General features: G+C 42.2%; 1 protein-coding gene across 2 annotated transcripts in view; it reads left to right on the top strand.

Moving 5' to 3' along the window:
- Nucleotides 1-23099, top strand: part of LOC139549334 (AP-2 complex subunit mu) — a 53916-nt gene that overhangs the window by 26209 nt on the left and 4608 nt on the right. Inside the window, exons 3-11 of one of the 2 annotated variants that reach the window (XM_071359725.1) lie at nt 7346-7523; nt 7619-7706; nt 14753-14835; nt 15740-15875; nt 18367-18514; nt 19970-19984; nt 20474-20605; nt 20712-20847; nt 21103-21200. In XM_071359725.1, coding sequence (XP_071215826.1) covers nt 7346-7523; nt 7619-7706; nt 14753-14835; nt 15740-15875; nt 18367-18514; nt 19970-19984; nt 20474-20605; nt 20712-20847; nt 21103-21200 — 1014 coding nt within the window. The remainder of the gene's footprint in view (nt 1-7345; nt 7524-7618; nt 7707-14752; nt 14836-15739; nt 15876-18366; nt 18515-19969; nt 19985-20473; nt 20606-20711; nt 20848-21102; nt 21201-23099) is intronic. The other variant, XM_071359726.1, reaches the window with a different exon arrangement.

A 23099-nucleotide genomic window follows, 5' to 3' on the forward strand; every position in this document is an offset into this window, starting at 1 on the left:
ATGCTGCCATTGTTGGGGTGGTGTTCTTCGGCTTGCAAGCATCCCCCTTTTTCATCCAAACATAACGATGGTCACTATGGCCAAACAGTTCTATTTTGGTTTCTCAAAAAAGTACGATCTTTGTCCCCATGTGCAGTTGCAAACTGTAGTCTGGATTTTTTAATGGTGGTTTTGTAGCAGCGGCTTCTTCCTTGCTGAGCGGCCTTTCAGGTTATGTCGATATAGGACTCGTTTTACTGTGGATATAGATACTTTTGTACCTGTTTCCTCCAGCATCTTCACAAGGTCCTTTGCTGTTGTTCCAGGTTTGATTTTCACTTTTCACACCAAAGTACATTCATCTCTAGGAGACAGAACGCGTCTCCTTCCTGAGCGGTATGGCGACTGCGTGGTCCCATGGAGTTTATACTTGCGTACTATTGTTTTATAGATGAACGTGGTACCTTCAGGCGTTTGGAAATTGCTCCCAAGGATGAACCAGACTTGTGGAGGTCTACAATTTTTTTCTGAGGTCTTGGCTGATTTCTTTTGATTTTCCCATGATTTCAAGCAGAGGCACTGAGTTTGAAGGTAGGCCTTGAAATACATCCACAGGTACACCTCCAATTGACTCAAATTATGTCAATTAGCCTATCAGAAGCTTCTAAAGCTATGACATAATTTTCTGGAATTGTCCAAGCTGTTTAAAGGCACAGTCAACTTCGTGTATGTAAATTTCTGACGCACTGGAATTGTGATCCAGTGAAATATAAGTGAAATTATCTGTCTGTAAACAATTGTTGGAAAAATTACTTGTGTCATGCACAACGTAGATGTCTTAACCGACTTGCCAAACCTATAGTTTGCTAACAAGAAGTTTGTGGAGTAGTTGAAAAACAAGTTTTAATGACTCCAACCTAAGTGTATGTAAACTTCTGACTTCAACTGTAGCTAGCTAACTATTTACTTGCTTATTGTGTAGTGAAGGATACAAATAACTGTATGCCTATGGATATGTAGCTAGCTACAGTATGTAGCCGATCTGTGTATGGACCCTAAAACGTTAGGTTCTGAATTAATATTCATACCAATCTATGAACCTCAGCTATCATAGTTGTATCAACTTCAAGTCTGAATGGCATTAATGAAGCCTATGGATAGAGTAGAATATAATAACTTTATTGTGCCAAGGATGCAAGTCCTATATACACATGTACTGTAGTTATTACCACACATGAGATTCCCACATTGTAGCCTGTACATTGAATATATTCACTAATCATGTACTCTTCCTTGGCAAATAAAGGTGCGGTTCAGGTATGAATCTCTGTGGATTTTTTTTTCTTCAGTCGTATCCAATACCAGGTGTATATTGATTTGACTTTCTACTTCAAAGAAAACAGTATAGATACTGGAAAATCACCAGAAGACTGGAGATTCTCCAACACAATCTAAAGCAGCAGATGTCATTTTCAGGATACATCAATAAGCACAGAGCTTGTCATTGTGGTTGTTCATTAGGTGATGGGAAATATGCAATATACATACAAAATAATATACTTACCTTCCTTGAAAATCCAAAGATGACAATGTTGTATCTTGAAAGAAAATTGGAATTAGAAGTGAAATGTTTAACCTATTAACCTGTTTCATTATTTATGTATTACCAGTTGATGAAGAACAACTCTAATTTCATAAATCATTAAACATTTGTCTACAAATAAATAAGAATAAAAAAGTTCAAATAACTTATTAGATTTGATGGAGACATTATATCGGAGTACCTTTATCAATTTATGATTTGTATCAATGTGGATGAGAGACAGGTGCAGGAACAGAGTATTTTTGCTGAGCAATGCAACGAAGCTGGATCATTCTGGCAATGATACCTGCACCATCTACACGCTGCAAAGACTCCCTAACTCTTCGCCATTGTGCACGATGGCCCATTGCTTGGAGACTTCCTTTGACCATTCTAAAGCCCGCATGGGGCAGCCTTGCCTTAATGGCCCTGACTTTCTGGTCTAACTCTTCATCTGACATATCAGAATAGCATTCCCTGACAGACATATTGTGTTCTTTCATCCTTATGTTAAAAAAAAGCTAACCGTTACACTATCATGAAATATGATTATATATCAACTATAAAACAAATAGGACATGGCCTTCTTATGAGTTGCCATGAAAGGAAGTTAGATGAATTCAACCGAAAATGTTGAGAACAGGTTCGTAGCTAAATGTTTTTGGTTAGCTTGAGAATAATAATTGCATGATTTATCATTCTACGGTATGTATGTATCTATTTAAAATAGTAGAATGTTATGAACCGACACTGAATCGTAGGGACTAACTACTAGCTATGTAGAAGTTGGACGGAAGAACGCCCAGTCCTGCTTATCTGACATGCCATCATCACACAGTCCTTTGTAGGTGTCCGCTATGACTTCCTTTGTGTCGGAAAGAAAGGCTGAACAGTATTGGTTGTAGCCAAACTGACACTCAGTCAAAACCTCCACCATACACCAGTGGGTAATTGCCAAAATGGAGGGTGGTTGATAGCGAAATTTTGTTTTCAATAAAAAAAATTCTCAAGATATTTTTGGGGAATAAAATGCATAAAGTGTTGCGCTTTATTACAAAATATTTGATTGCAATTTTTTTCACTTTGAAGCCTCATTTTTGCTTTCAGAACAGTTATTTTTGATTGAAAAGTTTAAAAAAAGTTGCTTTCAGAACAATTATTTTTGATTGAAAAGTTTTGCTCTCGACAAGACACAAGTGTACCTCCATAGAAAATAACAATTTGCCTGTGAATAACCAGACCTTCATACAAACTTGATATGCAGAATTCTTGACGCACAACCGAAGGTGCTGCCATATCCTGCCAGCATGCCCACAAGCGAGCCACTCAGGTGGAGAATGACACGCGGAAGAGGGCGAGGAACGAGATGGGAGTAACATCAGTTTGTTGCAAGTTGGGGAGGGGGGCTAATAGCTGAACAATAGACTATTCAACCTTTACTAAAGAATAGTCTAATAGCCGAGCTAGGTGTGAAAACCCCCCCTCCTATCACAGACCAGATTTGCCCTAACGACCAAGAGGAGTTTGAGCACTGATTATTCTTTTGGGTCCCAATGCACTACTGTGTCTCTAACTGACAATGAATGGGCAATATAAACCAAATAATAAACTGATAATTGTGCACGAGTTCAAATAAAACAAGCATGGAGCAGGTTTCCCGATGTCCTGCGCGCTATCGACTGTGCACCAAAAGCATGCTCAAGCCGCAGAGTCGATAGAGCGCATCCTCACAGTAGCTTGCTACTCAATGGAATAAAGTAATCACTTTTCAATTAAGTTACCTTACACGTTATGTTGGCTGACAATTTGTTAGCTACGCTGTCCTTACGAACCACATAGCATATCATTACAGCAGTATGTACCTGTATGTTAGCTATCTACCTAACGTTAGTAGTTATACATCAAACTTGACAGTATATTAACTATAGGCTATCTAAATACCCAACATTTATTGACTTGATTATTCCCGTCATTGTTAGCTTAGCTAAAGGGTATAGTCGTTGTGTGTTCGCAATGGACTTTCGGGTGCTTTCGCTCTGGCTATCTAATCCAATTTCAGAGCACCCTCGTCTGGGTGTACCAGAGCGCAGAATAATTCATTTACGAGCGCTCGACACCCGTTGAATATGGCCGGTGTCAGTAAACGTCGGCAAAAAATCAGAATTCAATTGTTTCCAGCAGCACAGTTAATCACCAACACTCTGGTTAACACAAACTGCCTAACCAGCTCTGCTAGGGCGAGTAAAATGGTCAGAGTGGTCTCATTTGTGTCTGGAAGTAGCTAGCAAGCCAGCCAACGTCATCTTGGGTGCTTGACTGCCGTTGTAAGGCCAGAACGCTCAAATCAACCCTACTCCTCGGCCCGAATGTCCAGTGTGCGCTCCGAGAGCGAAACGGTCTGAATTTACAAACGGACAATCTGACAGCGCTCTGGATTTATGAGCGCAGGCACTCCAGATTGAATTTAACTAGGCAAGTCAGTTAAGAACAAATTTCTATTTACAAGGACAGCCTACTCCTTCCTCCCCGTCGGGGAATTGAACCCCGGTCTCCCGCGTGCCCTGACCGCACGACACAGGGATTCTTTAGCTAAATATCCCAGTACTGTACTGCCGACCGTCACGTTGTACATATTTTCCATTCCATCCTAACGGAAACCCAGAGGGTTTTTTGTTTTTTCTTGGAATAAAAACACCATAATATTAATTGAATTAATTAAGCAAGTACCAGTCAAAAGTTTGGACACACCTACTCATTCCAGGATTTTTCTTTATTTTTACTATTTTCTACATTGTAGAATAATAGTGAAGACATCACAGCTATGAAATAACATATGGAATCAGTTAAGAACAAATTCTTAATTACCAGGACAGCCTACTCCTTCCTCCCCGTCGGGGAATTGAACCCCGGTCTCCCACGTGCCCGAATTCTTTAATACAGACATGGCCTGCTCTCCCTTATGTAAGGAATTAGTAACTTGCCCATGTTTACTGCAGTATGTATTGTAGGCTATGTTTACTTGTCAGACTGCACAGTAGCCTAATAAACAAATGCAGGTGGCTTATATCTTCTAAATGCTTTATTATCCAAATGTAAAAGCATATACTGTACAGTACCGTATTTCTTTATCAGCATCTTTATGCTTTCGTTAATAAAATAATTATAAAAATACTCATTCAAATGCAGATGTTGATTTAGTTATGTATCCATAACTAGTTATTGTGGGAATAAATATAACTGATTTACAGAAATATTGGAGCAAAGTTGTCTAATGAAGGCAAACAATTTAGAATCCTCCAATCCGCTTATGCTGGAGCCCACTCCCGACCGTCACCTTGAACCGTACCATTTTTCCCCCATTCCATCCTAATGGAAACCCTAAGCGTTTTGTTTTTCGTTTTTCTCGGAATAGAAACACCATAGTATTAATCACATTTTTTATGCCAAATTTCTTAAAATCAATCCCATATACTATGTTATTACAAGAAAGGTTTTCAATTCTCTGGTAATGCCAATATGGAAGACTATCAAATGCTTCTCAAATATGCCCTCTGGTGGTCAAACTAGCAATAACTTGCAGTAACAGAAGAAATGGCTGAGAATGAAATAACGTGCCACAGAATGCTGCAGCAGCCTGCAAGGTGTGCTGCAGTATGACACAACTTTTAAAGGAGCAACCACTGTACTACCATACTCTGTTCAAAGGCACTTCAATATTTACTTGCCCATTCACCCTTTGAATGGCACACACACAATCCATGTCTCAAGGCTTAAAAATCCTTGAACAAGTCTCCTCCCCTTCATCTACACCAGTGGTCACCAACCTTTTTTGAGTCGATCACTTTTTGAGTCCTCCGTTGACACTGACCAAAAAGGGACACTGTCTTCTAGCTGATGGCAACTCGAGTCGCACCGCATTATTTCTGCGTCATGCACAAATTCATGTTGTTACTCCTATGACCAGAGAAAGTGAAATATTCCTTAATATAAAAAAGACACAAGCTGCTAATAATGATGCAAGCCTATCGATACACTTTCCTACTCATTCATTGTAAATTGGGGACACGTCGCCTACCCGGCGCGCAGGACAGCTGAATCAGGTGCACCAACCGCATGAGACTAATTTAAAATTGTAACGCGAGGTTTATCGTTGTTTTTTTTAACAGAAATGTTTGGCCATCGACTAGGAATGCTTTGGAGATCGACCGGTTGGTGACCACTGATTGAAGGGGATTTAACAGGTGACATCAATACAGCTTTCACCCGGATTCACTTTTTCATTCTCAAGGGAAGAGCAGGTGTTCCTAATTTTTTGTACACTCAGTGTAGTGCAGCGATTACCAACAAATGCTAGTGCCAACCGTACTCAACAATTGACAGCAATCGGTTAATGTTATTTATTTTACAACAGGCTTACATATAACTTAATAAGGAGCAAACAATTAAAAAGACAGATCTCACTTAATTTAGCCAACAAAAATGTCTCAACAGAATGAAACACAACAAGTACATATTTAAAGAACTGGTTTAGATTAATAAATAGGCCTACAATAATAATGCTAAAATAAATATATAATATATAATTATGAATATGAAAATAAATACACTACATTCCCCTTAGGCTATAGGCATACTCTTTTTTCCCCCCCTCTGTCTTTTGTTTTACCTCAATGAAAAAGGCCAAGGCTTCACACTCTCTCTCTCTCTCGCAGCAGGCGCATGCATGTAAGGCAGCGCATAAGAAGTGAGACAATGGTGCTTAAGCATGAAATCGGGATGCTTGCTACAATTTTATTTCATAGCTTTTCTTTGTTTTGCCGGTGTTCGGTTCTAAATATCAGAGTAAGAACTCAACGGACATTATGAAAGCTTTAACCAAGTTTATTCATCCCAAAGGACCGAACAGCTGAACAGACAAAGACATATTCACACAAGCACTGATATTTAACCCGTTCTCCTATGCTGAGTCTCCTCCTGCACATCTGAACAGCCAATGCATCTCTGTTGCTAGACAGAACCATAGTGATATCTGTTCTTCCTCACTTCATCTGACCTCTGCCCAAACGGCTCACTCCTCCCCAACTCATGGCTGTCATGGTGACTGGTACCAGACCTTCTCTTCTCCTCCCAGAGGATCCCTCCCATATGATCCCTGATGGCTAGCAATAACATATCCTGAAATCATGAAAACGTTATACATGACCCTTTCTCCCTCAGTGACATGAATAAGTATATTTTATATTCTCAGAACCCAACACCGGCTAATGGAAACACTGGTGTGCTTGCACCCGCCCTTCGTGTATCTCTCCCGAACCCTCTGCCCATTTTCATTATCCATTTCCTTTCCCTCTTCTGCTCCTCCTCATCTTTTCTGTATCTGTCCACCCTTTTTTGCTGGTGCCATTTCTCTCCATGGTCCATCGTCTTGTCCATTGGCTACCGTTGGAATAGGTAAGATGATGCTTGGCAACTGATCATCTCCTGACTGCAAGTGTCTTGCCGGGCCTGCCAGCTGCAGTGACAACCCTCTATTAAAGCCTGGTTTCTCTTTCTCCAGATGTAGGCTACATTCCCCTTTACCGGTTCTTTTCTCCCGTGCATCTCATGGTCCTTTTTCACTCTCCCCCTCTTTGACAGTTCAATCATCTCATATCTTTACTTGCCTAATACAGTTAAATGTGTCTAACACTCTGTTCCTCTTCTGTGTGTGCATGCTGCTCACGATCTAGCTTTTGAACGTCCCTAACGACCCCCTCCTATCCTTTTTTGTATTCGTGTATCCAGGCGCAACGCGGTGGATGCGTTCCGCGTGAACGTGATCCACGCGCGGCAGCAGGTGCGCTCGCCGGTCACCAACATCGCCCGCACCAGCTTCTTCCACGTCAAGCGCTCCAACATCTGGCTGGCGGCGGTCACCAAGCAGAATGTCAACGCCGCCATGGTGTTCGAGTTCCTCTACAAGGTATATTTATTGGTGTTGTATGTATTGGCTGGCGCAATAGAATGTTTCGTCCTTGGGGATTGATAAAGAACGGTCTGATTTTATCTCATCTTAAGATGTGCGACGTCATGACGGCCTACTTCGGCAAGATCAGCGAGGAGAACATCAAGAACAACTTTGTGTTAATCTACGAGCTGCTGGACGGTAACGGAAGCCTTTTCTTTTGCCACTCTTTTAGGATATCGTCTGGAAAGAGTCATCTTGAAAGAGCAGAGCTGATGTGTCAGTCATCTAATGTTGCTACTGTGTGTGTGTGTGTGTGTGTGTGTGTTAGGGATGGGCATTTGAATTGATTGCAGTATTCAAATAATATATTTAAAAAAAAAGTGGATATCCTGATAATTGAAATGCATGTTTTAAATATGATATATATATTTTCTTACTTCAATGGGGGGCGCTACTCAGGAAAGAGCCGGTGCACTCTGCTCCCGGGGGAGGGGCGGGAGAGGGGCGGGGTCCCTACCAGACCAAAAACCAATGTCCGTGGATGTGGAAATTGAGGCCGGTCCGGAACTGCACCAAAAAAAGGGCGTCGGTCGGTGCTTACTGTGGTGTAGTCTACAGTGTTGCCTGAAATGGAATTTTGTTGATGCCCATTTATGTGGTAAGCCTACCGTTTGTAAAACACCAAAAAACAACGTCCAAACAGGAACAAAAAAAGAAGTCTGTTCCTGCTTACTAGGTTGTATTGAAGTCTGTTCCTGCTTCCTGCTTACTAGGTTGTATTTTTTATTTTTTACTTCACCTTTATTTAACCAGGTAGGCTAGTTGAGAACAAGTTCTCATTTGCAACTGCGACCTGGCCAAGATAAGGCAAAGCAGTTCGACACATACAACAACACAGAGTTACACATGGAGTAAAACAAACATACAGTCAATAATACAGTAGAAAAATAAGTCTATATACAATGTGAGCAAATGAGGTGAGATAAGGGAGGTAAAGGCAAAAAAGGCCATGGTGGCGAAGTAAATACAATATAGCAAGTAAAACACTGGAATGGTAGATTTGCAGTGGAAGAATGTGCAAAGTAGAAATATAAATAATGGAGTGCAAAGAAGCAAAATCAATAAATACAGTAGTGGAAGAGGTAGTTGTTTGGGCTAAATTATAGATGGGCTATGTACAGGTGCAGTAATCTGTGAGCTGCTCTGACAGCTGGTGCTTAAAGCTCGTGAGGGAGATAAGTGTTTCCAGCTTCAGAGATTTTTGCAGTTCGTTCCAGTCATTGGCAGCAGAGAACTGGAAGGAAAGACGACCAAAGGAGGAATTGGCTTTGGGGGTGACCAGTGAGATATACCTGCTGGAGCGTGTGCTAAGAGTGGGTGCTGCTATGGTGACCAGTGAGCTGAGATGAGGCGGGGCTTTACCTAGCAGAGACCTGTAGATAACCTGTAGCCAGTGGGTTTGGCGACGAGTATGAAGCGAGGGCCAACCAACGAGAGCGTACAGGTCGCAATGGTGGGTAGTGTATGGGGCTATGGTGACAAAACGGATGGCACTGCATCCAGTTTGTTGAGTAGAGTGTTGGAGGCTATTTTATAGATGACATCACCGAAGTCGAGGATCAGTAGGATGGTCAGTTTTACGAAGGTATGTTTGGCAGCATGAGTGAAGGATGCTTTGTTGCGATATAGGAAGCCGATTCCAGATTTAATTTTGGATTGGAGATGCTTAATGTGAGTCTGGAAGGAGAGTTTACAGTCTAACCAGACACCTAGGTATTTATAGTTGTCCACATATTCTAGGTCGGAACCGTCCAGAGTAGTGATGTTGGACGGGCGGGTAGGTGCAGGCAGTGATCGGTTGAATAGCATGCATTTAGTTTTACTTGCGTTTAAGAGCAGTTGGAGGCCACAGAAGGAGAGTTGTATGGCATTGAAGCTCGTCTGGAGGTTAGTTAACACTGTGTCCAAAGAGGGGCCAGAAGTATACAGAATGGTGTCGTCTGCGTAGAGGTGTATCAGATAATCACCAGCAGCAAGAGCAACATCATTGATGTATACAGAGAAGCGAGTCGGCCCGAGGATTGAACCCTGTGGCACCCCCATAGAGACTGCCAGAGGTCCGCAAAACAGGCCCCCCTCCAAACCAGGCGAGGCAATCATTTGAGAAACCAAGTCTGTCGAGTCTGCCAATAAGAATGTGGTGATTGACAGAGTCGAAAGCCTTGGCCATGTCGATGAATACGGCTGCGCAGTAATGTCTCTTATCGATGGCGGTTATGGTGTCGTTTAGGACCTTGAGCGTGGCTGAGGTGCACCCATGACCAGCTCTGAAACCAGATTGCATAGCGGAGAAGGTACGGTGGGATTCGAAATGGTTGGTAATCTGTTTGTTAACTTGGCTTTCGAAGACCTTAGAACGACAGGGTAGGATAGATATAGGTCTGTAGCAGTTTGGGTCTAGAGTGTCACCCCCTTTGAAGAGGGGGATGACCGCGGCAGCTTTCCAATCTTTGGGAATCTCAGGCGATACGAAAGAGAGGTTGAACAGGCTAGTAATAGGGGTTGCAACAATTTCGGCAGATAATTTTAGAATGAGAGGGTGAAGATTGTCTAGCCCGGCTGATTTGTAGGGGTCCAGATTTTGCAGCTCTTTCAGAACATCAGCTATCTGGATTTGGGTGAAGGAGAAATGGTGGGGGCTTTGGCGGGTTGCTGTGGAGGGTGCCGGGCAGTTGACCGGGGTAGGGGTAGCCAGATGGAAAGCATGGCCAGCCGTAGAGAAATGCTTATTGAAATTCTCAATTATAGTGGATTTGTCGGTGGTGACAGTGTTTCCTGGCCTCAGAGCAGTGGGCAGCTGGGAGGAGGTGCTCTTATTCATCATGGACTTTACAGTGTCCCAGAACTTTTTTGAGTTTGTACTACAGGATGCAAATTTCTGTTTGAAAAAGCTAGCCTTGGCTTTCCTAACTGCCAGTGTATATTTGTTCCTAACTTCCCTGAAAAGTTGCATATCACGGGGGCTATTCGATGCTAATGCAGAATGCCACGGGATGTTTTTGCGCTGGTCAAGGGCAGACAGGTCTGGAGTGAACCAAGGACTATATCTATTCCTAGTTCTATTTTTTTGAATGGGTTATGCTTATTTAAGATGGTGAGGAAGGCACTTTTAAAGAATAACCAGGCATCCTCTTCTGACGGGATGAGGTCAATGTCATTCCAGGATACCCCTTTCCAGGTCGATTAGAAAGGCCTGCTTGCAGAAGTGTTTTAGGGAGCGTTTGACAGTGATGATGGGTGGTCGTTTGGTCGCAGACCCATTACGGATGCAGGCAATGAGGCAGTGATCGCTGAGATCTTGATTGAAAACAGCAGAGGTGTATTTGGAGGGCGAGTTAGTTAGGATGACATCTATGAGGGTGCCCGTGTTTACAGATTTGGAGTTGTACCTGGTAGGTTCATTGATAATTTGTGTGAGATTGAGGGCATCAAGCTTAGATTGTAGGATGGCCGGGGTGTTAAGCATGTCCCAGTTTAGGTCACCTAGTAGCACGAGCTCAGAAGATAGATGGGGGGCAATCAATTCACATATGGTATCGAGGGCACAGCTGGGGGCAGAGGGAGGTCTATAGCAAGCGGCAACAGTGAGAGACTTGTTTCTGGAAAGGTGAATTTTTAGAAGTCGAAGCTCGAATTGTTTGGGCACAGACTTGGAAAGTAATACAGAACTCTGCAGGCTATCTTTGCAGTAGATTGCAACACCGCCCCCTTTGGCAGTTCTATCTTGGCGGAAAATGTTATAGTTGACAATGGAGATTTCAGGGTTTTTGGTGGTTTTCCTAAGCCAGGATTCAGACACGGCTAAGACATCCGGGTTGGCAGAGTGTGCTAAAGTAGTGAGTAAAATTAACTTAGGGAGTAGGCTTCTAATGTTAACATGCATGAAACCAAGGCTTTTACGGTTACAGAAGTCAACGAATGAGAGCACCTGGGGAGTGGGGCTAGGCACCGCAGGACCTTGTCGGACCATGTCGGCCCACTATGGAATTTTATGAATGCCCATCCACGTGGTAGGCCCACCATTTGTAAAACAGGCCATTGTGTTTGCTTTATTTGTCCTGATTCCTGTGACTAATCAATTTGGCTATTTATCTCTGAATATCAGCTACCCAACTTTATCAGGAGTTATCGTGAGCCTATTTGCAATATGTTTACACGGCGGGAAATGCAGAAGTTATTTTCCTTTTCGCTATGATTAGCTTGTTACAAAAAAATCCTGATTGATACCACTGATCATGACAATGGGGTGAAACTCCTGGACAACAGTTGTGATTGTCCATTCCATAATGTCTATTTTACTCTGACCTGTCTTGTCTTTAGGATATGTTGCTTTGTTAACAGCAAACATTTTTTTTTGATTGTGCACCATTTAGGTGAGGCTATTTGATCTGGAGAAACCTGCGTGATGTAAAAAGTGTCCGTCTCATTACATTGTCATACATTTTATCTCCAGCCTATAGGCTTCAGAAAAGGCCACATACTCTTTCTACCATATCCTATATCTGCTACATGATTTATGTTAGAATGTTTTGGGACTGAACGTTGGTGGAGCGCTGCGGAGATGCATCTCTCCAACAGCCCCCTCAAGAGGTGTGCTGGGAATAAGACAAGCTAAATGATTTTGCGCCCCTGCCTTTGACAAAGTGGTTTACTGCTTATGAAAGGCCGGCATCAGCGCTCACCTAAAAAAAAACATATTCCACTGGTTGAGAGAAATTGTCATTGTTTTTTGGCAGAATTATGTGAGGTTTTATGTGTTGTAGGTGCGTCTTGGCCAGTTCAGTTCAGCTTAGAAAATGCTGCCCTCGTCAATCTGCCTAATGAGCGGGCAGGCTGTAACTATAGCGTAACATAATCACATCAATAAATTGTTTATAACAAACCCTGAACAACATTAAATTAAGTATAAGTGTACCAGAGAGTCTTTAGTAACGTTTTTTTGTTAAGCATTTATTACAGCAGACTAAAAATAGTTGCATTCATTAATGAATACAATTTCTGAAATGGAATGGTTTATTTAGCTAATTATTCAAGGCTCGCATTGTTTGATTTAAAAACTAAAATGCTTGATTGCATTTCAAATCATGAATGACTCGTATGCTGTGTGATGACATTAACAAATAAATGATTGATGGATACAGTATTGAATTGTCTAAGTAAGTTACGGTATTAACACATAACAGGATGTGTGGTTAGAATTACAGCTCCATGGTGGTTATACAAGGCCTACTAATGATAATGACATTACCTACAGCTCCATGGTGGTTATACAAGGCTGCTATACTAAGGTCTACTAATGATAGTGACATTACCTACAGCTCAATGGTGGTTATACATGGGTGCTATACTAAGCCAACTAATGATAAGATGATTACCATTCATAATAATTGTACTAATATGGAGGTCAAGAAAAAGGAATGTTGTGGTTATCATTATAAATATTATTTCCCTGACAATTTGGAGCAATGTACGCAACACTTAATAAATAATACCAGAGCGGATGTTCTATCGAAAAATAGAGTCAAACGTTTATTGCAGCATAACAAAGATTAAAAACAGTCGAATTTGTGCAATTGTGTACTTGACGTTGTTGCGTTAGGCTTGGTTGCTCTCGGAATCCGTAGGCTATTCAACAAACACTCAAACAGGCAACAGAAGCAGGATCTGCCTTATTTCTGTAGATTTATATTGCTGATTTATAACACCACACACATTTAACAGTTAGGCTATTGATTGTTGATCTAATTAAGTTGGGGTTTCTTCTCCTCACTTCTCTTAGACAAGGAAAAGGCTGTTTTCTCATCTCCACATTCTGTTGCTGCCTCTACCGCGTTGTTCTCAACACCAATATGCTGGTTAACTTTGCTATTATGCACATAGCAACATGGTCTAGGAAAATGCTGCAATTCAACAGCGCAGTGATGTGTTTCAGGACTGGACAGCGACCACTATCCAATGATGGAGAAAGCGCGTTTGTTATCTAATTGTTATTAGTGTCGCACCCTTGTTCTTATGTAATATAACCATATACAATTTCAGTAGCACGTCTTAGACTGGTGGACTGTGTCACCCCCATGTTCTCCACAATGGGTCAGTCCACTCAGCGCGAATCAGACTGGTGTCTTGTACACCATTCTATATCTTTTTGCCACTGCTCGACTAAAGAAATCTCGCTCGACCAACAATCGACTAGTCGATCGAGCAAACAATCGACTAGTCGGCTAAATGGGGTCAGCCCTAGTAGCAATATCACATAGATCATTTCATTTTGGACAGTCTTTTCATTGTAAAAATAGGATTTTTTTCCAAAAAGTATACTTTCGAATACTAAAATCGATTAAGATATTAGAATAGTTTAATAACTGTGCCCATCCCTAGTGTGTGTGCTCTCAATTGCAGCGTGTTATTTCCCCAATCGTTTTACAACAACCTTACACACTTTACAGGAATTCCACACAACCGTCATGCCACATCCTGAAGTGGTTCTCTCGTGCCGCGGTCAGCCTTTCTGCTGTGCTGTTGTTTTTTTACGTTTAGATTTTTGTGACTTTTAAAGCAAGAAAATCTCAACCTAAAGAAAATATAGCGCCGGCAGACGTCGAGGTGTGCTGTGTGACGGTGACAGACATTGCAGACTTGCTAATATCCACTCAAGATATTGGTGATATTATTATGATTGCTTTTCTTTTCAAAAATTACTTTTTACATTTTTTTTTTTAAATAAATGTTTTATACAGATAGTGACATAGACATAACCTCTCCACTATAATTCTAAGGCAGTTGGCCAGATTTAAAACCTATGCCCTGCCTGTGCATGTGTGCCAGAGGCTGCGGCATTACCCCTAGACCAGCCAGGCCACATATTCGTTTTCTTTAGGTGAATAGCAATATACAGAAAATGCAGCAGTGGACGTGTTTTAAAAACATACAAGTACAACTTTCTTCTGATATATGATGTTTGGGAAGGACAAAAACTTTTTTGACTTAAAGAGGGTAACAGTTGGAAACAACCCTTCTCTTCCCCTGCAACCGTTTCCCAGATCGTCACTCATGTTCAACACGGTCTCTGAGTTTAGCTGGTCAAATAATGGTTACATAAAATACGATGGTGTCTCTCTGTGAGCCCATCTGGTGAGCTCATAGCAGAAGTGTGTGTGGTCTCACGATCACCTTGTCCCTTGTAGAGATCCTGGACTTTGGCTACCCCCAGAACTCGGAGACTGGCGCACTGAAGACCTTCATCACTCAAACGGGCATCAAGAGCCAGGTGGGCACCATGACCATTATTTTAAGATATCTCTCATATCCAGTTTGGACTGCGTGGTAGTCACACTGTGGTATACCTTTTCAGCTGTTGATGTTGGGAATGAGGGATGGCTTCGGCCAGAGCTGATGACAGTGATGAATTCGATGTAGACTTGTGTAATGTGTTTTTCTCTCGCTCGCTCGCTCGATCTGTATGTCTCTGTCTCTCTTTCTGTCTCTCTGTGTCTGTCTCTGTCTTTGTGCTACGTGGCTGCTGTTTATCCCTTGGTCATTTCATTCTCCAGCACCATGTGAGTACTGGTTGTTTAAAGGCAGACTCGGCTGTTTCACATCTTGCACAGCGGGGTGACTGTCTCCTTACGGATATATGACCGACATATTGCCGAGTCCAACTTTACATATTGAGTTGTCGTTAGAATTACCCAGGTCAAAAGTGTTTCGGGCATAACAATCTGGCATGGGGCGACAGGTAGCCAAAAGGTTGCTGGATTGAATCCCCAAGCTGACGAGGTGAAAATGTGTCGTTCTGCCCCTGAACAAGGCAGATAACCCACTGTTCCCCGGTAGGCCGTCATTGTAAATAAGAATTTGTTCTTAACTGACTTGCCTGAATAAATAAATTACATTCTCATTTTCTCTCTGTCCCTACTTTTCTTCCTCACTGTCCTTTTACCCTCTTCTCCATCCCTCTTCTCTCTTTCCTCCTCCTTGTCCTCTCTGTCAATCCCTTTTTTCTCTACTCCTCCCTGTCCTTTTCGTCGCTGTCCTCTCTGTCCATTCCTCCTTTTTACCCTCTTTCCTTGTCTTTTTCATCTCTTTTATCAACCACTTGTTTCTCTCTCCTCCCTGTCCTTTTCCTCTATCTCTGTCTATATCCCTCCTTTTCTCCCTCTCTCTGTCTCCAGTCCAAGGAGGAGCAGTCTCAGATCACCAGTCAGGTGACTGGGCAGATCGGCTGGCGGCGCGAGGGCATCAAGTACCGTCGCAACGAGCTCTTCCTGGATGTGCTGGAGAGCGTCAACCTGCTGATGTCTCCACAAGGTAATACCGATGTCTGTGTTTTGCAGCAAAGACTTTGTAACACTGGTGTACTGAAACAAATCAACAAAGACAAACGTACACTGGACTCGGGTCTTGGGCCTTGCTTGAATTAATACATTCTATTGGACATGTTTGGAGTGGTTGAAAAACTAGTTTTAATGACTCCAACCTAAGTGTATGTAAACTTCCGACTTCAACTGTATTGTCATTTTGGAGTTACTTTTATTGTAAATAAGAATATGTTTCTAAACACTTTTACATTAATGTGGATGCTACCATGATGACGGATAGTCCTGAATGAATCGTGAATAAAGATGAGTGAGAAAGTTAGACTTACAAATATCATACCCCCAAGACATGCTAAAGCTCTCACCATTACAATAACAGAACAGGTTAGCATTTTCTTTGGGGGGGGGGGGGGGGTTTATGATATTTCTGCGTCTCTCTCACTCATCATTATTCACTATGTTAGCATCCACATTAATGTTGAAGTGTTTAGAAACACCTTCTATTCTTATTTACAATAAAAGGGACTCCGAAATGACAAAATACATTATTTACTGTTCATTTGTATTGGGCACAAAAATCAAACAAGTTTGTGGAGTCACAATCTTGATGTAGTCATTGCGTGCTAGGAATATGGGACCAAATACTAAACTTCTGACTACTTTAATACACATATAAGTGAATTTGTCCCAATACTTTCAGGGGGGGACTATGTGCAAAAAGTGCTGTAATTTCTAAACGGTTCACTCGAAATGGATGAAAAAGACAGTCTGCACGTTAACCTCATAGTCATTGTAATGTTTCAAATTCATAGTGCTGGAGTACAGAGCCAAAACAACATAGTATGTGACACTGTCCAATACTTTTGGAGCTCACTATATATGCACAATATACAATCACCAAGACTAGACCAGGTCAGTGATCCAATGATCTATCACGATCTCACATTACAAAGACGAGGCTACTACACTTTAAAGTCGCGGCCAAATATATTGTCAACCTTGCGCTTTTTTTGTAAAAATGTCCCTATTTCTTCTAAAATAAGTTGAAATGGACAAACACTTTTGGTCTCCACACCATGTTATTGGATTTTCAGCATTGCAGAACCAAGTGCATTTTTGTAAACTCAATTTAGAAAATAAAGACAAATGGCATGGACAAAATTGGTGGCACCCCGGAGCTAGTACCTGGTTGCACAGCCTTTGGCCAAGATTACTTCAGACAAACGCTTCAATGAGCTTGCTGTACCTTTCTGCTATCAATTTGGCAGCAACAAACTGCTCTAATTATTTTTTGAGAGGTGCCCTCCACCAGATCTCACCATAGGTTTTGGATGTGATTTGAACCATTCCTGGGTGCTTTTTGATATGTGTCCTGCTGGAAGACCCACAACCTTCGATGGAGACCCAGTGTCTGGACACTGGTTTGAACATTGGACTCCAAAACACCTTGATAATCTGCTGATTTCATGATGTCTTGCATACTTTCAAGACCCCAGGTACCAGAGGCAGCATAGCACCCCCACAATTAAAAGTGTAGACTTAAAGGTGCCAGTGTTGTGATTGGCTGTGATTTTTGCCTATTGAGTCCTCCCGCCAAAGCGGCATCTGTTGTACAAATGGGAAAGCTGTTCTCACTTTCTGGCTGTGTTATCTAGTGGAAAATCCTGTGTAATATCCAGGTTGCTAAAAGTCTACACTGTATGCTCAATTTCTGTTTATGTGAGAAATCAAGCACTGAATACTGTAGGGAATCATTGTACCATCTAAATCGAAATGACAGAGCGATTTCCGCTAGATAACACAGCCACAAAGTCGGAACAGCTTTCCCATTTTGACAACAGATGCCGCTTCGGCGGGAGAAATCAATAGGCCAATATCACAGCCAATCACAACACTGGTGGTTAAGTAACACCTGTGAAACACTATCATTACACTATTACTGCAGATATATTATGGACATTTTCTGAAATTACAATACAAAAATGAAACAAAAAAATCCTGTGTGTAACACCGAAATTGGTTCTGCAATGTTAAAAATCCAATAACAAGGTGTGTAAACCAAACATTTTAGAAGAAATAGGGAATTATAAGAAAAGTGCAAGGGTGCCAATATATTTATTATATTTCGTGGCGACAGGTAGCCTAGTGGTTAGAGCATTGGGCCAGTAACCGAAAGGTTGCTGGATCGAATCACCGAGCTGACAAGGTAAATATCTGTTGTTCTGCCCCTGAACAAGGCAGTTAACCCACTGTTCTCCGCTAGGCTGTCATTGTAAATAAGAATTTGTTCTTAACTGACTTGCCTAGTTAAATAAATATGACGATGAATGCAAATTTAGCGGAGTGGTATAGTGCCAGTGTGGCCACTAGAGGCCGCCCCCCTGCCTGTTTTTAATGTGTAAACCACTCCTTGACAGCTGTCCTGAACCGGTTACCTGCCTTCCGTGTTTCTCCGTGGTAACCTCTTCCTCTGCTCAAATCAGGCCAGGTGCTGAGCGCCCACGTCTCAGGCCGCGTGGTGATGAAAAGCTACCTGAGCGGCATGCCGGAGTGCAAATTTGGCATGAACGACAAGATCGTCATCGACAAACAGGGCAAGGGGGGCGCCTCCGAGGAGGCGGCGGGCAAAAGGTGAGGGGGCAACGGGTGTGGCCGGCTTTGTATATTTCTATTTGATTGATTTGCCAGCAGCATACCATCCTGCATCCCACTGCTGGCTTGCCTCTGAAGCTAAGCAGGGTTGGTCACTGGATAGGAGACCAGATGCTGCTGGAAGTGGTGTTGAAGGGCCAGTAGGAGGAACTCTTTCCTCTGGTCTAAAAAATATATACAGTGCATTCGGAAAGTATTCAGACACCCCTTGACTATTTCCACATTTTGTTACGTTACAGCCTTATTCTAAAACTGATTAAATAATAAGTTTCCCTCATCAATCTACACACAATACCCCATAATGACAAAGCAAAAACAGTTCAAATGTTTTTTTTTGCTAATTTATTAAAAATAAAAGTGGAAATGCCTTATTTACATAAGTATTCAGACCCTTTGCTATGAGACTCGAAATTGAGCTCAGGTGCCTCCTGTTTCCACAATGTTTGGCTTGCCAATGACATCAATGGATTTGGCAAGAACACAACAGATCTGGGACCAGGCTAAAACTGATTAAATCGTTTTTTCCCCTCATCAATCTACACACAATACACCATAACGACAAAGAGAAAACAGGTTTTAGACGTTTTAGGATTTTAGAACTCTACCATAAAGGCCTGATTGGTGGTTCTTCTGGAAGGTTCTCCAATTTCCACAGAGGAACGTCAGAGTGACCATCGGGTTCTTGGTCACCTCCCTGACCAAGGCCATTATCCAGCTATTGCCCAGTTTGGCCGGGCGGCCAGCTCTAGGAATAGTCTTGGTGGTTCCAAACTTCTTCCATTTAAGAATGATGGAGGCCACTGTGTTCTTGGGGACCTTCAATGCGGCAGACATTTTTAGGTACCCTTCCCTAGATCTGTGCCTCAACACAATCCTGTCTCGGAGCTATACGGACAATTCCTTCAACCTCATGGCTTGGATTTTGCTCTGACATGCACTGTCAACTGTGGGACCTTAATATAGACAGGTGTGTGCCTTTCCAAATCATGTCCAATTAATTGAATTTAACACAGGTAGACTCCAATCAAGTTGTTGAAACATCTCAAGGATGATCAATGGAAGCAGGATGTACCTTACCTCAATTTAGTCTCATAGCAAAGGGTCTGAATACTTATGTAAATAAGGAATTTCATTTTTTTTATTTGTAATAAATGCGCAACAATTTCTCAGCCTGTTTTCACTTTGTCATTTTGGGGAATTGTGTCTAGATTGAGGAATATTTTTATTTGATCCATTTTAGAATAAGGCTGTAACATAACAGTGTGGATTTTTAAAAACTTTGTTCATCATTTTTCATCACCTTTTTTATTAATTTTTTTTATTTCCTGGCATTATGTTTAGAGTGCTAATATTTTAAGTGTCAGTGTCAAGCTCTGTGTGTTCCCCCCTTGATTTGTGTTTTTATTTTCTCCCTCTCTCTGTGCTGGACCTCAGTGATTTGGGGGGCAGGTAGCGTACATCACTCACTCGATCAGACTGCTCTCTCCATCCTCAGTCTGCCTCAATCTGCCTCTGTGTGCGTCTGTCCATCGTTTTGTCTACACGTGGTTGTGTTCACTACAGAGCAATGTTGTGTGTCTGATTTTCTGACATGTAGAATTGGATGTAGTGTTCATAATCAAATGTTGCATCCTTCTGAACGCGACATGGCATGCAAGTCAGACTGACCAGGCAATTTGTATCTGTTTTGTGTGTGTTTGTGGATTTCAGTATGAAGGAGTTCAATGTGTGCATCAGCTCTAATTTGAAATTCATACTCTTTGTAAATTTGTGTTAGAAGTTAATCTCACTGTCATCCATTTTGTAATACACAGACATTTTAATGTCTGTGTATTATGATTAGGCTAGGTTTCCCCTCCAGTGTGTGTGTGGCCCTCTTGTCCCCTTTAAACACCTTTCTCTTTCTCTCCCTCCCTCTCTTCTTTATCTCCCTCTTAGTGGCGGTGGTGGCGGTAAGCAATCCATAGCCATTGACGACTGTACATTCCACCAGTGTGTGCGTCTCAGCAAGTTTGACGCTGAGCGCAGCATCAGCTTCATTCCTCCAGACGGAGAGTGTGAACTCATGAGGTAACGAGCTTGTGTGATACGGACACACGCACACACACATTCACACACAGGCTCTGACCTTGTGTCCGTTTTGTGTGTGTGTGTGTTTGCCTCTTCTTCTCCACAGGTACCGCACCACCAAGGACATCATCCTACCCTTCCGTGTCATCCCCCTTGTCAGGGAGGTGGGCCGCACCAAGCTTGAAGTCAAGGTGGTCATTAAGTCCAACTTCAAGCCCTCGCTTCTGGCTCAGAAGATTGAGGTATGGCTACAGAGGGATTTAGGGGTACCATATGAGCATAGAGCTTTGGGCACAGTACCTGACCAGGTCGTGGTCATCATGGTCAGGTCGTGTGGTCAGGTAAAAGTCCTGAAATAACCTACTTTTGTAGTAGTGCTCAACATAGCCATTTCGGGATGCACCCTTGGTCTTACCCATAAACTAATGAATGAGTGTTTGTAGATGGGGAATGGATCCACTGCACTGAATGTCTTTTTCCACGTTTTTACTACCCAGGTGCGCATCCCCACTCCTCTCAACACCAGCGGGGTCCAGGTGATCTGCATGAAGGGCAAGGCCAAGTACAAGGCCAGCGAGAACGCCATCGTCTGGAAGTAAGTTTTCCTCACTGTTGTTCTCAGGTTATCAGTACCAGGGCCCTGTTTATTAGGGCTCACATTGGAAAACATTACGCAACCGGGGGGGGGGAAATATTGGACATGTAAAGGGAGTCCCTCCCTGTTTCAGTAAATTGTTTCTGTTTCGTGCCTAATGAACCCCACCCAGGTTATGTGACAGCCTGATGAATGTGTATGCTTCGCAGTCATCTATAAACTACTGACCGGAAAAAGTTTTTAAATTGGGGACTTTTTTTTCACGACTCGAGGGATCGATGAGTGCTAACCAGAGCCCTCAGAGCTGCAGACTCTTGTTTTTTATCAACTAAGCCGGACTGTGTGTGTGTGTGTGTGTGTGTGTGTGTGTGTGTGTGTGTGTGTGTGTGTGTGTGTGTGTGTGTGTGTGTGTGTGTGTGGCTGAGGGTCAGAAGTTTACATACACGAAGTTGACTGTGCCTTTAAAACAGCTTGGACAATTCCAGAAAAGTATGTCATGGCTTTAGAAGCTTCTGATAGGCTAATTGACATCTTTTGAGTCAATTGGAGGTGTACCGGTGGATGTATTTCAAGGCCTACCTTCAAACTCAGTGCCTCTTTGCTTGACATCATGGGAAAATCAAAAGAAATCAGCCAAGACCTCAGAAAGAAAATTGTTGACCTCTACAAGTCTGGTTCATCCTTGGGAGAAATTTCCAAATGCCTGAAGGTACCACGTTTATCTGTACAAACAATAGTACGCAATTATAAACACCATGGACCACGCAGCCGTCATACCGCTCAGGAAGGAGACGCGTTCTGTCTCCTAGAGATTAACATACTTTAGTGCGAAAAGTGCAACAGCAAAGGACCTTGTGAAGATGCTGGAGGAAACAGGTACAAAAGTATCTATATCCACAGTAAAACAAGTCCTATATCGACATAACCTGAAAGGCCGCTCAGCAAGGAATAAGCTACCTCTCCAAAACCGCCATAACAAATCCAGACTACGGTTTGCAACTGCACATGGGGACAAAGATCTTACTTTTTGGAGAAATGTCCTCCGGTCTGATGAAACAAAAATAGAACTGTTTGGCCATAATGACCATCGTTATGTTTGGAGGAAAAGGGGGAGGCTTGCAAGCTGAAGAACACCATCCCAACCGTGAAGCACGGGGGTGGCAGCATCATGTTGTGTGAGTGCTTTGCTGCAGGAGGGACTGGTGCACTTCACAAAATAGATGGCGTCATGAGATAGGAAAATTATGTGGATATATTGAAGCAACATCAAGACATCAGTCAAGTTAAAGCTTGGTCGCAAATGGGTCTTCCAAATGGACAATGACCCCAAGCATACTTCCAAAGTTGTTGCAAAATGGCTTAAGGACAACAAAGTCAAGGTATTAGAGTGGTCATCACAAACCCCTGACCTCAATCCTATAGAAAATTTGTGGGCAGAACTGAAAAAGCGTGTGCGAGCAAGGAGGCCTAAAAACCTGACTCAGTTACGGCAGCTCTGTCAGTAGGAATGGGCCAAAATCCACCCAACTTATTGTGGGAAGCTTGTGGAAGGCTACCAGAAACGTTTGACCCAAGTTAAACAATTTAAAGGCAATGCTACCAAATACTAATTGAGTGTATGTAAACTGCTGACCCACTGGGAATGTGATGAAAGAAATAAAAGCTGAAATAAATCCTTCTCTCTACTATTATTCTGACATTATCACATTCTTAAAATAAAGTGGTGATCCTAACTGACCTAAGACAGGGAATTTTTACTAGTATTAAATGTCAGGAATTGTGAAAAACGGAGTTTAAATATCTTTGGCTAAGGTGTATATAAACTTCTGACTTCAACTGTATATCTAGCTGTGTCCCTCTCATTACAAATGAGACTCATTATAAATGAGAGTTGAATTG

Source organism: Salvelinus alpinus, chromosome 22 (assembly GCF_045679555.1).
Source record: "Salvelinus alpinus chromosome 22, SLU_Salpinus.1, whole genome shotgun sequence".
NCBI lineage: Eukaryota > Metazoa > Chordata > Actinopteri > Salmoniformes > Salmonidae > Salvelinus > Salvelinus alpinus.